At 28.3% G+C, this 15,034-nt stretch overlaps 2 protein-coding genes across 2 annotated transcripts; both read right to left on the bottom strand.

The window, feature by feature from the left end:
* Positions 1–1,411: 1,411 nt before the first annotated feature.
* Positions 1,412–2,995, bottom strand: LOC126841376 (uncharacterized). The gene is made up of 4 exons (XM_050577823.1): positions 2,805–2,995; positions 2,364–2,399; positions 2,089–2,254; positions 1,412–1,601 (listed from the first exon to the last, which is right to left on the bottom strand). Exons 1-4 carry the CDS (start codon positions 2,898–2,900, stop codon positions 1,480–1,482), a joined length of 420 nt encoding a protein of 139 aa, XP_050433780.1. The 5' UTR covers positions 2,901–2,995; the 3' UTR covers positions 1,412–1,479.
* Positions 2,996–4,408: 1,413 nt separating this feature from the next.
* On the bottom strand, positions 4,409–11,764 carry LOC126841362 (uncharacterized). The gene is made up of 8 exons (XM_050577800.1): positions 11,637–11,764; positions 11,365–11,400; positions 11,087–11,255; positions 10,048–10,149; positions 6,434–6,495; positions 5,617–5,703; positions 5,270–5,438; positions 4,409–4,592 (listed from the first exon to the last, which is right to left on the bottom strand). Exons 1-8 carry the CDS (start codon positions 11,730–11,732, stop codon positions 4,489–4,491), a joined length of 825 nt encoding a protein of 274 aa, XP_050433757.1. The 5' UTR covers positions 11,733–11,764; the 3' UTR covers positions 4,409–4,488.
* Between the last annotated feature and the right edge of the window lie 3,270 nt (positions 11,765–15,034).

The following is a 15,034-nucleotide window of genomic DNA, read 5'->3' as shown; positions in this document are numbered from 1 at the left end:
TTATATACTATTTATATAATATTACACAGTATATTTGCCGTTTTATTTTGTGAGTTTTTCGTATGACGACTATTTGATCGTCTTGGTTTAACCAACACTGAAAAAATTCTAGTAAAATCCAAAGAAAATGATAATGTATAATTTACAGTGTTGGTAATTTTTTTAAACAGAAATCTGTTGCTTAATTTTTCATATATTAAGATTTTACTGCCAAATAAAAAAAAATTAAATTATTGTTCCAATAATTATTTTTTTAAAAATAATTTAATTAATTTACTCTTAAAAGGAATACATATATTTAATTATTATTTAGAAAAAATATACAATCGATACACGCATTAGGATTTTTGGTCTGAAAAGTAGACCCATGGTAGATCTAAGTTTCTTAAAACTTTTTTAAAGAAAATATCATAAAACATCGAAATGGGAAGAATAAATTATTGTTCATATTAGAATTACAAAATAAAATAAAGTCTATGCATAACGTATGAAAATCAAATAGGTAATGAGATAAACTAACAAATCGATGAGTTAGTGTAAAATGTACCTATGTATATACGACGTATATAATATACAAACTTTATCAACATAAGCTGTGCAAGTAAACAACAAAAAACCCTACAATATAACATGTTTGTATCGGTCGTGCGTCATTAGGAGACGTTCTTCTGAATTATTATAGTGGGGCTAAAATCTAAACTATTGGGATCTGGTCCAGGTGTTAGTATACAAATAGTACGACAAATAATCATACATTAATTCAAGTGTTCACAAACAATAGTTACAGATATTTAGTTTTTTTAAACACCGATATTTTTTTGGTTACATATTGTTATCGAAGAATACCTAAAACACTTAGTCATCCGTTTATAGGTATTTGTGACACTTACAGAGGGATTCAAATTTCCATGGTTCACCTTATTTATGGTCTTCCTTGTTTCTTATCACTTACATCTTATCAGCTCAAAACGCTTCTCACTTGTAGCCAATTAGGTTCACCTTTCTGACACCAGAGCATGTCACTAATGAGAGGAGAGGGTACAGGGACCCACTTGATACTACAAGAACATACTGATTTCTTAGATTCAATTCGATGTTATTTATTAAGATTTTTTCCTACAGAATAGGAAATTTATTATTAATTTGTCTATAGTCAATAATAGTGGTATTTTAATTTGTTTTATAATTGCTAAGACAATGATGTCTGTATTTTTTTATACAAGCTACTAATTAAAGGATAGTCTTGAACACCTATCCTTGATAATATCCTTTCGCATGATTTCTTATAATTCCAGACGTTACACATTTTTGGAATCCCCGAAAGCCAAGAACTACAGCTATTATTCTTGTTAGGCGTAATACTCAAATAAATAAATACATTTCATTAGTCTAATATATTAAATACATTTTATTATATTCCGTTGAAGGTTTGAATGTAACATTTATAAACGTTGCAAGCAGCAGACTAATTTATAATTATTACTCCTTCGGTGTTCCAACATTTAGCTTCAATGGTTTGGTAAATTCATTTATTGTATTAAATCGAGAAAGTTCTGTTGCACTTCTTATTAAATGCATAAATTCTTCAAGTGTTATTTGGCCTAAATAAAAAAATTTTTTTTCAGTTGAAAAAATAAATTATTATTTATATATATATTTTTAGATTGAAAAGAACAGATGCAAACTGGCTTCTGCACAACAGCCCAAAAATATTTTGTATGCGACGAAGTTTTACAAAAACTTTGCCTTTTTTATTTTATTGAAGTATTATTTTTATCTGTTAGAAATACTCTACCACACTCTACCTTCGGTCTTAAATTATGAACTTTAATAACATCATACATTTATCCAAAACTGGTTATCGAACAGTATTTATTTTCAGCAAATTATTCTTAATTAAAAATATTAGTAAAACTGTCAAAATGTTTAGTACATTATTCTAAACTTAATGTAATCCAATTTACTGATTAAACTATAACTGCATTTTACATAGTTATGTTTTACTCAAAAAAATGTTGCACATGACGTGCGCTTCGAAGCTAAGAACAAATATTATTTAATGATAAATTAACTATAGTTAATGCTTACCAGTTACATTATTAAGGGATCCGCTCGCACGGAAAATGTTTAATACACGATCGCTCATTTCAGAATCTTTCAAGTATTCACGAAACATGTTCACACTAATAGTACTGTACTTATTATATGGTAGTTTATTTTCGCTTAAAATGCTTACAAAAATTCTACGCATAAGCTAAAATTGAATTATATTAATTACTTTATTATTTAATTAATAACTATTAACTATACTACTTGACCAATATATTAGTATTAAGTATTTATTGTTGTTATAAAAAAACTACCTCGTTCTCAAGCTTCTCGGTTGGAATTGTCAAATCCTAAAATGTAATTATACTAATATTATTACAGTTCCTTACATAAGAAACTGCCTACACATTTTAAATGCAATTACAACCAGAGAACATTATACAATAAACAGTCATCAAAAACGCATCGTCGAATACAAGCTAGACATTGGCATTGTTTCAATAAATGTTTACTTGAATAAGCTCACAAACATAAAAAAAATAATTCCATTATTTATTCATTCAATTAACCAAGATAAATTTACATTTTTTCCCTTTACAGATTTTTAGATCATTAAAATTAATCATTTTATTTGCGTCAAAAGTTAATTTGTTAATTTTGAATAATTTATAAAGCACCATACCCGTTAATCTATGAAAATAATAAATATTGTAAGCGACATTACAAAATTAATATTTTGACCAATATAAGTTTACCGTTACGTCGAAGTCCTCCATTTTGACTGTTTCCGGTCCCACTACTTTGGCAATCAAAACAGAAGCTACTAAGAAAAAAGTAAGTTTGAAATACATTATGTTTGTAGTTTATCTACTATACGTTTAACTATAACTCAGAAACAAAACGAATAATCCGTCCTCTCTACAATTCTCAGTTTTATAGTGAATTAAAACCCCTAATATAAATAATACAATATATATTTGCAAAAATATTTTTGCCTAAAATTTTGAGACTATGGATTTTTGTGCATATTAATATGAATAATAAAACCAAATATTGGCGTAACACGATCGGATAATGGGTTTATTTATTCAGAGGCCTGTCTTGGCTCACATATTTTCTACTAAAAATACAGCATAAACCTTAAACAAAAACATAGTGTTGGTTTTTTAGGCGCCAGTATAATAATTTGAACAACACCTTCCAATGACGCACGTCCGATACAAATATTTTATATTGTAGTGTTATTTTTTTGTAAATTATAATATAAATCATTTAAACACACTTTGCTGTTTTGTCGCTTACCTGCAAAGCATGTGTTTATGAAGTCTGTATATTATACTGGGTAATTCTTTAAGCGCCCTAAAAACATATTTTACTGGTTTTAATGGAAATTATTAAGAGACTATTTTATACGCTGTCTAGTAATAACAATAATTTCAGTAGAGCGTTTGAAGTATTAGTAGGTACACGAAACCAATAATTCCCGAGCAAAATAACATTGTAAGCTAAAATTAAAATAATAAATGAAATACGGTTCTGAAAAGGTTATTGACTAAAAAATATTTTCCCAGAACTAAGATTCGTCAATATATTAAGAAGAACTCGGATCTTTAGTCGTAAGCCGTCTCACTCATCCCGCACAAGGTCAAAATAAATACATGACACAGCGAACACGGACATAGAATAGCTGATTCAAGACGGTTAAACAAAATATAACACTAAAAATCACAATCCTTAAACGAGAAGCTAATTGACGTTTGATTATACCTATTTTCATTTTAGTACAACCAATTGAAAAATTACAGATTCAGTATTGCCACTGTTTTCTAACATTTAAATGATACCAGATAACTTTTCTGATATTTAAATATTCAACTAGAATTACTAAAAATCGATAAAGAAAAAAAAATTGAGCTTATATAATTTGGTTCACCTTTCTGACACCAGAGCATGTCACTAATGGGAGGAGAGGGTACAGGGACCCACTTGATACTACAAGAACATACTGATTTCTTAGATTCAATTCGATGTTATTTATTAAGATTTTTTCCTACAGAATAGGAAATTTATTATTAATTTGTCTATAGTCAATAATAGTGGTATTTTAATTTGTTTTATAATTGCTAAGACAATGATGTCTGTATTTTTTTATACAAGCTACTAATTAAAGGATAGTCTTGAACACCTATCCTTGATAATATCTTTTGCACGACTTCTTATAATTCCAGACGTTACACATTTTTGGAATGATCCCCGAAAATCAAGAACTACAGTACTCATTACTTTTGTAATACTCAAATACAAAAAAAAAATTTCAAAAGTTTCATATTTTAAATACATTTTATTAAATTCCGTTGAAGGTTTGAATGTAACATTTGTAAATTTTGCAAACAGCAGACTAAAATTTAAAATTATTATTACAACAGCGTCTTCGGTGTTCTATATATTTCGATTGAATTTTTTAGTGAAATTATTTACTGTCTCTTTGTAATGTTTACTTCCACTTCTTATTATACGCTTAAATTGTTCAAGCGTTATCCTGTCTAAAATAAATTATTAATTTATAATATATTTTTTTTAGAATACAAAGAGCCTGTACTGCTACTGCGCAACAGCTCAGAAAAATTGTAAATGCGACAAATTTTTACAAAAATACTATTCCATTTTAATTTAACTTTAAATTATATTAAGCAAATACAATACAATGAAGGTAAATTGTATCACCAACAATACTTTTCCACAAAGTATGCTTTATGATATTGTACAATACTGGAAAATATTCAAACTTTTACTTTTTTTTTCCAAAGCTCTACCAACTAACTTTGTATATTAAGAATAAACCATCCCAAACATTTAAGTCTAATAACTTGAAAAGTATTTGTCCAAAACTAGTCATCGGCCAGTCAAATTTATACGCAAATTATTCTCAATTTAAAAATGTAGTATAATATATAAGTTACTATTTAGGATCAAAAAATTATTAGAGCTGTGGAAAATACTAAAAATATTTTTAAAAATAAAAACATTAAAATAGTTATTATTTACTGAGAAAATTAATCACTGTGTACAACTAAATTGTCTTGGAGGGAATGTAATATCTATTATTTAAAATAACATTCAAAATTTGGCTTGATATATTATCATTAAGAAAAAGTGTGAGCTCATATCCCATTCATACTCACACTATCGAAGGTAAGAACAAATATTATTAAATGATTACCTTTATTCAAAGCCAAAAATCCACCGGTCAAGTGGAATTCGTTTAATAAAGTGTTACTCATATCAGTATTATTCACATAGCCACGAAACATATCCAGATTAATAGTACTATGAGCTTCATAATTTAAACCAGTTGTACGTATAAGTGTTTCAAAAATGGTGCACATAAGCTAAAATTTAAATATCCTTATATCATTAAAATTCATTACATAAGAAACAGATTACACAATTAAAATTAATTTAAACCAGAGAACTGTATAAATCGAATAGTCATTGAAGACCGACTAACTTTTTACTTATAATACATTTTTTAAAATTATACTTAGTATTATTTTCAAAAAAATCTACCTCGTTCTCAAGATCCTCAGTTTTAAATGGGCCATTTACAGGTTTGGCATCTAAAGCATCATTTAATAACGAAATGAAATCCTTGTCCTAAAATGAAAATATACTAATATCATTATATTTTGTTACATTAGAAATTGATTGCACAATTTAAATGCAGAGAACAATCATCAACGGCGCGTCGTGTGACTTGAGATCGACATTGTTTCAATAAATGTTTATTTAAATAAAATTCTATAATTTGTTCATTCATTTAATCATGGCAAACATTTATTCAGGAATGACTTTTTAATGATATATAATACCAAAGATCCGGGATAAAATCACAATTTATTCGCTAACACAAAAATATTGTTTTAATTAAAATTAAATATTTTTAACACAATCAAATAATCATTTAACACGTTAAAAAAAAATGTAGTGGGTAAAAGGTTATTTTTGCCCAATAAATTATTCGGACCCTTGTTTGAAATCATTAAATTAGTCATTAAACATTTATATAATTTAATAATTTTCTAAAAAAAATTGTTCTATGATGTAAATATTAAATGCCGATATGGTTAATATGAAATACATACTCGTATATAATAAGGTAATAATTGTGTTAAATTATCAATATTAGGTTTTAATGAATAGTATAGAATATCACTTGCTAACTAATAGAAAATATAAAAAAAAATATATATTTCACTATTCATAGTTTATAAACTAAAGTGAAATTTATTATCTTAAAATTTATCATAAATCATCTTATTTGCTAGAAAAGAAAATTAAAAAAAAAACCAATACAAAAGTAATAAATTTAGCAATTTAACTTTACCCCTTTTATTCTGGTCTTTATTCGGTCGCGTGTTTCTGGTCCCACCTCTTTGGCTGCTGAAGCTACAAAAAAAAAGTTTTAAATATATTATAATTTTATTTTATCTCCTATAAATTTAACTATAACTCAAAAACACACGAATAGTCCGTTCAATTCTCAGTTTTGTGGGGAATTAAAACCCCTAATGTAAATAATACATATATTTGCAAAAATATGGTTGCTTAAAATGTTGATACTGTGGATTTTTTGCGCATATCAATATGAATAATAATACTACATTTGGTACGTGTATTAACATGAAGTAGTCGGTTAATAGGTTTATTTAATTCGACTTATGTTTTTGCTTACATATTTTCAACAAAAATACAACATTTTCCCTGATCAAAAAATCATAGTGTTGGTTTTTTAGGCGCCAGTTGTAACGGAGCAACACAACATCTAAAACGGCCTTTCTCAAGGCCACCAACGATCCGTACCGAATAGTAAACCAGACGACCAAAAAACCACTAACAAAAAATCGGCCAATGGGATTGCGGGGTTTTTATTAAACAAACATAAATGCCGACCGCAACCCCATAATCGACACAGTCTTCTTCCAACCATCCGGGTATCATCATACACTAGATCAATTGGAAGCCGACACCTCTACAATCAACCGCCAACGTCTCAACACTCCACTACCAGCAATAGCAAGCGGCACCAGCAGTAGCCACACTAACCACAGCGGCCCCAGCAGCAGCGGAATCGACAGTAGCGGTACCCGCAGCAGACGTGCCCACGGCTCCACCGACGATTCCACATCGAAAACCGTCCTTCTTAGGACGAATACAGAGTCACTTATTTGAGTTGCACTCTTCTCCCGGTGACTAGAGTCCGTAGACGCTTATTCAAGCTGCCCTACTTTCCGCCTAGTCACCCCATCATATCCCCCACACCTGTGTATAACGGGTAGGATAATATAGCTCTCTATCTGTGAGGTATCTAGTGCCCGTTTCCCCAGCGTGAGTGGCGAACTTCTGTGAGTCCCGTCTTCACCAATACCTATTGTATTACATAACCTCTATAAAAACAAAAGAACAACCGTGATAACGAACATCAGCTTTGTTATTCAAATCACGATACGGCGAGGCACCCGCCACCCGTATCACAGTACAATAATCTAAACAACGCCTTCCAATGACGTTGCTCATTTGCAAAGCTTATGTTTATAAAGTCTGTATATTAAATAGGTTATAAAATATGCATAGGTACGATTTAAACTAAGAGATCAATTTGTTGTTTGTTATATTTATATTTAGTTCTTTATTTCTAATTCTAAAATGAAAAATAGGATTAATTGTGAAATAAAATCTATTCCACCTGCCACATCAGGAATAAAATTCTAGACACCAACTTGTCAATTAATGAAAATACATTTTATAAAATCCGATTACGTCTGACCTACAGAAAAATAATAATCGTAATATTACAAAACTTTGTTGAGAGCTTAACTGAGTTTTCAGCTAACAATAAGTAAAAAAAAAAAATAAGAATAAGTTGTAGTTAAATTAGGTCTTTTGGGACGATATAAATACATAGGTCGTTCCAGGAACTATATTATTTTATATTGGCGTAACTTAACATTGGCATGTTTAAAATTAAATTTTTTATTTTTCGCCCTACCTGGTTGAACTACAACTATAGAGATAGACACCTTAACTATTGATAATATACTTTATTCATTTGGTATACTAAAAGGTCAAAAGTTAATAAAAGTTCAGTCCTTCACCCTTTGAAATAGAAAAAACCCAAAGAATATGGATGATTATTTAACTTAGACTTGCTAACACTTCGAGAAAACGATTGAATCGAGTTGAAATTGATATTGGACATTAAAAAAATATTGCCTACCTTTTCTAATAAACATCTTTACATTATAAAATGTAAAAGCTATTAAAAAATTGGCAAAAAAAATGAATGTCTCAGACTTATAGCTTTAAAAATACATTAGCTTAAAATGGTTTATCTTTTGTCTTTGTCTTCTTAACTATGAGCAAAATTATTGTTCTGACATCGACGCGAAGAAAAAAAATGGATTTACAAACCAATGTTTTTATAGGTATTTTTTTCAGTGAGTCCACAAAAACTTTTTACGATTTTTTAAATTTATTCATGTGACCATATTTTATAGATCACCAACTTAAATATAAAAAAAGCCTGATCGAAATTGGCATTGTTTTTGACTTAAAAATAAGGAATGTTCCTATTTTTTTTTTCATAAGTTATAATCTGCTTCGATTCATGAATTAAAAAAAAATATATTTAAATAATTTTCTAAACATGACTGCTAGAACCATCATACCGTCATTTGTTTTTGTAAATTATAATATGAATCATCGAAACACATTTTGTTAACTTATTTGCTCATTTTTGTACACTTTTAAAGAACATATTTTTCGTTCTTCGCTGTACGTTCTACCGTGATAATGATATATTTACTTGTTTTTTTTGTTTCGTTGTTTATTTTGGATACGAAGTAAAATGAAAAAGTATTATCCTTGACGCGAAAATATTGATTTTACATCGATATTTTTGATTATTCGCCCTATCTATTTGTAATATACACGGAGACCTTAACTTATGATCAAATAATTTATGTGATAGATATATAAAAGAGTTACATGTTATGTATTAACATGTAACCCTGTAAACTAACAAGTAAACTTGTATAGTTTCCTCCTTTCACCCTTGAAATTGAGTGACGAAAAAAGAAAATTAAAGATTATTCCACTTGGACTTGCTAACACTTCCAGAAAAATTTTCAAATCAAGCATTTAATAGTTGATATGCCTACCATTTCTAAAAATAGCCTCAAACCTAAATTAAACCAATCCCCTCTTTCTTACAGGAAGTGGATTTTTATCTTAACCACAATTTTAGGGCTTACCAAAATGTTGCCTATGAATGGATGGTATGAAAAATGTTTATGTACTCTTATATATACTATTGTACGGTATATTTGCCATTTTATTTTGTGAGTTTTACGTATGCCGACTATTTAATCGTCTTGGTTTAACCGACGCTGGAAAATTCTAGAAAAATCCAAAGAAAACGATTATTTATAATTGACAGTGTTAGTAATTTTTTAAAACCGAAATCTGTTGCTTAATTTTTCATATATTAAGATGTTACTGCCAAACGAAAAAAAATTAAATTAGTTTTTTAAAAATAATTAAATTAATTATTATTTAGAAAATGTATACAGTCGGTACACGCATTAGGATTCTAGGTCTGAAAAGTAGAACCATGGTAGATCTAAGTTTCGTAAAACTACTTTAAAGAAAATATCATAAAACATCGAAATGAGAAGAATAAATTATTGTTCATATTAGAATTACAGAATAAAATAAAGTCTATGCATAATATCCTTGATATCCTTTCGCGTGCTCTCTTATTTAAAAGACGTTACACGTTTTTGGAATGATCCCCGAAAGTCTAGAACTACAGATATTAACAGCCATATTAGGCAAGTACCTACTACCTTCCACTTTACTCATTATTCGTGTTAGGCATTATACTCAAATAAATAAATACATTTCATTATTTTAATATTTTAACTACATTTTATTATTTACCACGTATCTTCAATGATTGGGTAAATTCATTTACTGTATTAAATTTAGAACGTTCAGTTGCACTTCTTATTAAATGCATAAATTCTTCAAGTGTTATTTGGCCTAAAAAAAAAACATTTTTTCAGTTGAAAAAAAAAATTACAAATTTATATATATATATTTTTAGAATGATAAGAGCAGTTGCAAACTGCTCAACAGCCCAGAAACATTTTGTATGCGACGAAGTTTTACAAAAACAGTGCCTTTTTTATTTAAGTGAAGTATTTTTTGTATCTGTTAGAAATACTCTACCACACTCTACCTCCGGTCTTAAATTATGAACTTTAATAACGATATATAGACTTATCCAAAACTGGTTATCGAACAGTATTTATTTTCAGCAAATAATTCTCAATTAAAAATATTAGTAAAACTGTCAAAATTTTTAGTACATTACTCTAAATTTAAAAAATTATGAAATATATGCGTTACCATTTAAGTTTAAAAATTGCTATAAAAGAACTAAGTTGAGAGTGGGTAAAAAATGGTGAAAAATAGATATCATATTTATAAAAAAACATTAAAAAAAAATTAATTTCTTATTAAATTCTATGAGGTATTGAGTTGGTTTATGATAAAATAATCGTAAATTGTAAATAATAAAAATTGTAAATTAACAGAAATACAAATATTTTCAAATAAAACCACTTTAAAATAATTATAATTACCAAGAAAATTGATCACTATGCATAGCTAAACTGTCTTGAAGGGAATGTAATATACATTATTAAAAAAACATTCAACATTTGGCTTAATATAAAAAAAAAGTGAGCTTTTATCCCCTTTCCATCCCTCCTCAACTTAACCCACCGCCTTATACAATATCTGATGATCTACTGCAGCTATAGTTAAACCGGTAAATGTAATCCCATTTACTGATTAAACTATAACTGCATTTTACATAGTTATGTTTTACTCTAAACAATGTTGCACATGACGTCCGCTTCAAAGCTAAGAAAGAATATTATTTAATGATAAGTTAATTATAGTTAATGCTTACCAGTGACATTGTTACGGGATCCGCTCGCACGGCAATTGTTTAATACATATTCACTCATTTCAGAATCGTTCAAGAAGTCACGAAATATTTCCAGATTAATAGTACTGCTATCATCATAATTTGCTATACCATTTTTGATTAAAAGGCTTTCAAAAATTCTACGCATAAGCTAAAATTGAATTATATTAATTTCTTTATTAATTAATTAATCACTACTAACTATACTACTTGACCAATATATTAGTATTAAGTATTTATTATTGTTTTAAAAAAACTACCTCGTTCTCAAGTTTCTCGTATGAAAATGGATTATCCTAAAATGTAATTATACTAATATTACTACAAATCGTTACATAAGAAACTGCTTACACATTTTAAATACATTTATAACCAGAAAAAATGTACATTAAACAGTCATCGAAAACGCATCGTCTGATACAAGGTAGACATTGGCATTGTTTCAATGAATGTTTATTTGAATAAACTCACAAACCCCAAAAAAAATTCCATTATTTATTCATTTAATTAAACATGATTAAATTAAGTTTACATTTATGTCGATGTCGCTCCTTTTGCCTGTTTCCGGTCCCACTACATTGGCAATCAAAACAGAAGCTAATAAGAAAAAAGTAAGTTTGAAATACATTATATTTGTATTTTATCTCCTATACGTTTAACTATAACTCAGAAACAAAACGAATAATCCGTCCTCTCTACAATTCTCCGTTTTATAGGGAATTAAAACACCTAATGTAAATAATACAATAAATATTTGCAAAAATATTTTTGCTTAAAATGTTGATACTATGGATTTTTGTGCATATTAATATGAATAATAAAACCAAATATTGTTCGTGTATTGACGTAATACGATCGGAAAATGGGTTTATTTATTCAAAGATTTGTCTTTGCTAACATATTTTCGACTAAAAATACAGCATAAACCTTAAACAAAAACATAGTGTTGGTTTTTTAGGCGCCAGTGTAATAATTTGAACAACACCTTCCAATGACGCACGTCCGATACAAATATTTTATATTGTAGTGTTATTTTTTTGTAAATTATAATATAAATCATTTAAACACACTTTGCTGTTTTGTCGCTTACCTGCAAAGCATGTGTTTATGAAGTCTGTATATTATACTGGGTAATTCTTTTAGCGCCCTACACTACTTTACTCAAAAACTTGATTTTTACAAAAAAGTATTTTTACTCGTACCCATATGATCTGGAATACTTAGGATTAATTGAGAAATAAAAACTATTCCATCTGCCACATCAGGAATTGAGTGCTAGACACCAACTTGTCAATGAATGAAAATGCATTTTATAAAATCCGATTACGACCGACCTACAGCAAAAACTAATAATCTAAACATTACAAAACCTTTCTGATAGCTTAACATAGTTTGATTTTGTAAAAAAAATATTAGGACTCGTTAAAGTTAAATTAGGTATTTTGGGACGACACGAAGAGTTCTTTCCAGGAACAATATTGTTTTATATTGGCGCAACTTAACTTTGACATGATTCTAATTAAGTTTTATTTTACAATACCAAAGGTGTTAAGCCTCAGCCATCAGAATGTTTTACCCTTATATTAACTATAGTTTTAGTTGGACCAACTTTGTATTTTTGGAAAAGTTATTTAATTACCTAAAATTATAGGTATCACAAACTACATCTTATGCCCAATATGATTAGTGATATGAACGGGTTTCTTTGTAGGAAACTTATTCATCAATGATTTTCTGATTTAAAGCTCTGTATTTTTATAAATTTATCATTTTGACTTATTTGGTCCTACTAATATCAGGGATATTTGAAATATTGGACAATTTTTTCATACAACGCTAACCAAAATTTATTTTTTGCTAGCGAAATGTTTTATCCGCCTCTGGTGTTTATTACAAACATGAACGTTCTGTTTTTTTTAAATAACATTGCCTTTGCGTCATACTTTAATAAAACGTTTTCTGTATAGTTTGAATAACATTTTTTAAATAATATATATTATATCCACTTAGGTTATATTCGAAACATAATAGTTTCCAAATTACTTAATTGTTAATGTTTTTAAAAACGAGAACTGAAAATTACAATTATTAAAAAATATATTTTTATATACTTAATGAATGATCCGTTTATGTTTAACATAAACTACTTTAAAATAAGAAAGCAGTTTTGTATTTTATTACAGCAGATTATAAACATGAACAACTAAATTGTGTTTAGAAATCTAATTCAAAAATGTGTGTTCTATAACTGTTACTTTAAAAAACTAATTACAACCATAAAATAATAATACTGCACCAATTATTTATCATACGAAAGAGACATAGCCAACTTGCATACAATTTAATTAAAAAATACCAATAATTATGTCGTACGATAAATATCAAATAACACTAATATCAAAGTCAAAGCATACAATTCTATACCAAAAACTAAAATAGTTGTGTAAAAACCGTTTTTTTTTTATTGTAGTGTCATGCAATGGTAATATGATAATAATGGGTATTTCGATAAGCTGATAATCGCAAATGTCAATTGTACAATTTATTTTTATGAGAAAGAATATTTCAATTGATTAGTGTAAGAAAAGTTAAAACGGTAAGCTTTGTACACGACACACAACAGCACGCCTCGTAGGTATATTACATTTTAAAATGGCAGATTAAAAAAAAAGAAGTCCGAACCAGTCAATGCAGAACAAAAAAGTCCTTGGCTGACTTTATGGTTCTGCATCCCGACCTCGTGAAGGAAATACACTCAGCAAGCTTCACGCAAGCAAAGTCCGTAGCTCTATGGACGGAAATAACGGAGCAGTTGAACGTTATGGAAGGTCCAAAAAATAACTGGAAAGCTTGGCGACGTGTAAGTATATATTATTAATTATCTAATGATCAAGAAAATATTCGTAAAATATTTAACACGCGACCAAATTATACTAATAGGGCGCTTGTGTTTAATTTTAACTTGTGTTAACTTTTAAATTAATTTAAATCAACCATCATAAATAATATTGTATTAAAGTTATATTATAGACGTTTAGAATTACTCATTATTATTATTATTTTTAATATGCTTATACATGAGCACGACACGAAGACTTTAAAAAACAGTTTTTTTAATTCTCTAATGTAATTAGAATAGAGAGCCTACTGAGCTACACTAGTATAATATTACTAATGTTCAATACAGGCTGTTTGTAAAGAATAGTATAAATAAAATAACTTATTATACTTTATATACCGTTGTATAATTAATAAAATATAAATAATGTTTTTAGACTTGGCATAATATGAAGGCAGATGCCAAGAAAAAAAAGCGAAAATTAATTCCGAATTACGGAAAACTGGGGGCGGCAAAAGAAATGCTATGCCACTAAATGCCGTTGATGAAGTGGTAGTGGGAATTTTAGGGGATATTCCGGTTAGTGGAAACCCGAATATTCTCCAGTCACGGTGCACGTTTAACCCACCGACTGGAGGGTAAGTTTATTGTCAAATGGTTAGGTTAGCTTACCGATATCCCTAATCTCTTATCAGCACTTATAGAATGGGAATTATGGCAGTACTAAATTGTCTACGGTTTCAAATAGCGTTAATTTAATTTTTTTTTTTTTATAATTGTTTAGACAATAATGTCTGTATTTTTTTTATACATGCTTCTAATTAAAAGTTAATCTTGAACACCTATCCTTGATAATATCTTTTTGCACGACTTCTTATAATTCCAGACGTTACACATTTTTGGAATGATCCCCGAAAGTCTAGAACTACAGCTATTATTCTTGTTAGGCGTAATACTCAAATAAATAAATACATTTCATTAGGCAAGTACCTTACACAGTCCACTGTACTCATTACTCTTGTAATACTCAAATACAAAAAAAAATTTCAAAAGTTTCATATTTTAAATAAATTTTATTATATTCCGTTGAA

Source organism: Adelges cooleyi, unplaced genomic scaffold (genome assembly GCF_023614345.1).
Source record: "Adelges cooleyi isolate 19-005CV unplaced genomic scaffold, UGA_ACOO_1.1 ACOO_flye_CR_arks_rails_tigmint_CR_PRNA_108, whole genome shotgun sequence".
In the NCBI taxonomy this organism is placed as follows: Eukaryota; Metazoa; Arthropoda; class Insecta; order Hemiptera; family Adelgidae; genus Adelges; species Adelges cooleyi.
The sequence above is the reverse complement of the archived record's forward strand: the minus strand, read 5'-3'. Positions and strand labels throughout refer to the sequence as shown.

Bases quoted from the DNA above. Each gene is read 5' to 3' on its own strand.
- LOC126841376 (XM_050577823.1), bottom strand. From the start codon at position 2,900: ATGTATTTCAAACTTACTTTTTTCTTAGTAGCTTCTGTTTTGATTGCC. The intron at 2,255-2,363 runs GTAGTTTTTTTA...ATTCAATTTTAG, and splicing joins CCGAGAAGCTTGAGAACGAG to CTTATGCGTAGAATTTTTGT. The intron at 1,602-2,088 runs GTAAGCATTAAC...TTTTTTATTTAG, and splicing joins ATCCCTTAATAATGTAACTG to GCCAAATAACACTTGAAGAA.
- LOC126841362 (XM_050577800.1), bottom strand. From the start codon at position 11,732: ATGTATTTCAAACTTACTTTTTTCTTATTAGCTTCTGTTTTGATTGCC. The intron at 10,150-11,086 runs GTAAGCATTAAC...TTTTTTTTTTAG, and splicing joins ATCCCGTAACAATGTCACTG to GCCAAATAACACTTGAAGAA. The intron at 5,439-5,616 runs GTAGATTTTTTT...TTTAAATTTTAG, and splicing joins CTGAGGATCTTGAGAACGAG to CTTATGTGCACCATTTTTGA.